We start from the raw sequence: 2,537 nt of genomic DNA, 5'->3' as shown, positions 1-2,537 counted from the left end.
GACTGGCTAGAAGTAGTTGGGAATGCCTTTACCATATTCAACAGACTGGATAGAAGTAGTTGGGAATGGCGTTTACCATATTCAACTTTTTCTGTCTGTTTCTGTTCCCCCCTCCTGCCTCCTCCCTTTTCTCCCTCCTGCCTCCTCCCTTTTTGCCCTCCTGCCTCCTACATTTTTGCCCTCCTGCCTCCTCCCTTTTCCCCTTCCTGCCTCCTCCCTTTTCCCCTTCCTGCCTCCTCCCTTTTCCCCCTCCTGCCTCCTCCCTTTTCCCTCCTCCCTTCTCCCCATCCTGCCTCCTTCCTTCTCCCCCTCCCGCCTCCTCCCCCTCCTCCAGAACCATTCTCAGGATGGTAGAGGAGTGTGTGTGTGCGGCGGAGGACAGTGACAACATAGAGACCCAACGACAGCAGCAGCAGCAGGCATGGAGGAGGGGGCCACTCCCGACCCAGAGTTTGTGGACGTGGACCAGGGCATGACGTTGGCCTGTGTGGCCTTCCTCTGCCTTCTCCTGGTGGCAATGATCATCCGCTGTGCCCGGGTCATCATGGACCCCTACAGCGCTATACCCACCTCCACCTGGGAAGAGCAGCACCTGGATGACTAGCGGGGAACAAGCTGTGCTGTTACACATATAGCCACACCTGTGAGGGTGCAGATGCACAGGCACGTAGGGACATGCACATGAACGCAAGCGTGGGTAAACACGCACATGCACAAAAGAAAGGAGAGGAGAAGAGAGGAGAGCTTGACCAGAGAGGAGAGTAGAAGAGAGGAGAAGAGAGGAGGAGAGCTTGACCAGAGAGGAGAGGAGAAGAGAGGAGAAGAGAGGAGAAGAGAGGAGAGCTTGACCAGAGAGGAGAGGAGAAGAGAGGAGAAGAGAGGAGAGCTTGACCAGAGAGGAGAGGAGAAAGAGAGGAGAAGAGAGGAGAGCTTGACCAGAGAGGAGAATAGAAGAGAAGAGAGCTTGACCAGAGAGGAGAGGAGAGAAGAGAGCTTGACCAGAGAGGAGAGGAGAAGAGAGGAGAGCTTGACCAGAGAGGAGAGGAGAAGAGAGGAGAGCTTGACCAGAGAGGAGAGGGGAAGAGAGTTATGGTGCCAAACAGTAACACTGCCTGTCAACACATCTATTGTCTGGTATCAGTCAGTACTTGAGAAGTGCTGGACTGGGTGACAATCAACCATGGTCTGGACGCGTTACAGTCTGTGTCTACTCCTTCACCCTGTAAACTGCTTCCTGGACACACTAGGCAATATTGGTCATGATGATGATGAAGAGAAAGACTATTTAGTACTTTAGGACTTTTTTCAGTTAATTTATTGATCTTACAAAAAACATCTGAAGTTTTGTAAATTTTATATGGAAAATAACAATGACTTTGTCTACATAATAGTATTGCTCATGAAACAGGGCCTGTGTTTTTCAGCTTATCGACTAATAAGGCTCAGAGAAACTTTATCCATGTGTCATGTCTGAAAATGTGTCAGGCAACAGTATGGCAAAGCAGTGGGGAATTAATGTCATCTGTTACAGTCTATACACACACACACACACACACACACACACACACACACACACACACACACACACACACACACACACACACACACACACACACACACACACACACACACACACACAATACACTGCTCACCAAACTGCAGAGCAGGCACCTCACTCCAATAACTTGTGGCTCATAGCAATGAACTATCATCCCCAGCCTTGTCCTCTTCCAGTCATAAATCATCCTTGTTTGCGGCTGCTGTCTGCCAATTAGCTTGAGCACAAAACAGTTATGTTGGTCTAGTATTTCTATGTTCTGTTATGATGACTTATGTCTCTAGCCAGTGCGTTTATTACTTGTGAAACGATTGTCTGACTTGCATGTTATGAAGTGCCTCAGCTGACACCACAGAATAGAAAAGTTTGGCTGAATTCCAAATCAACTCCTCCCCTCTATTCTATGGATAGGTGTGAGCAATAGGGGGAATATTTTCCTAGCCAATCAGAAGACAAGATGAAGCAAGGCAATCACCATGATATGTGATTTAACCTGTCCGATGCGTTCATCGGTGCATAGGGGGTAGAGGGTCTAGGGACTCGGGTCGGTTTGGATTTGAGCAGATTATTAACAAGCAACTGGCAAATTAGCGGCAGGTGACGGTTTGATATGAACCCAGATTGTGCCACATTTAGCCTCTCTATAATAAAGATGATTATGAATTACAAAAACCGTCTTTTGGATGAGCGAGTTGTCTTCGTGTGAGATTGTAATTAGCTGTAAATGAAAACCTAACGGAATCTAATCTTACATGATCTCGGACACGTAATTGGGTCGTGTGGAAAGCCTGATGACATTTCGCTCAATGTTCACCCACGGGTAACTCTCTAAGTTCCCTAAGGGCCATTCTCATCAACCCCTATTTCATATAGAAGACTTAGAAATAGTTAGTGTGCTACTACCATTTTGAATTCCGTGTTGCAGCTCGAGTCCAACCCACCACACTATTGGTTTGAGACCCAAATGGCACCCTATTCC

General features: G+C 47.8%; 1 protein-coding gene across 1 annotated transcript; it reads left to right on the top strand.

The window, feature by feature from the left end:
- Nucleotides 1–338: 338 nt before the first annotated feature.
- LOC135537817 (cortexin domain-containing 1 protein-like) lies at nucleotides 339–978 on the top strand. Its single transcript, XM_064963833.1, has one exon. It carries the CDS (start codon nucleotides 422–424, stop codon nucleotides 602–604), a length of 183 nt encoding a protein of 60 aa, XP_064819905.1. The 5' UTR covers nucleotides 339–421; the 3' UTR covers nucleotides 605–978.
- Nucleotides 979–2,537: the final 1,559 nt, after the last annotated feature.

The sequence above is a fragment of the Oncorhynchus masou genome, unplaced genomic scaffold (assembly GCF_036934945.1).
Source record: "Oncorhynchus masou masou isolate Uvic2021 unplaced genomic scaffold, UVic_Omas_1.1 unplaced_scaffold_845, whole genome shotgun sequence".
NCBI lineage: Eukaryota > Metazoa > Chordata > Actinopteri > Salmoniformes > Salmonidae > Oncorhynchus > Oncorhynchus masou.
This window is presented reverse-complemented; position numbering and strand designations above follow the sequence as displayed.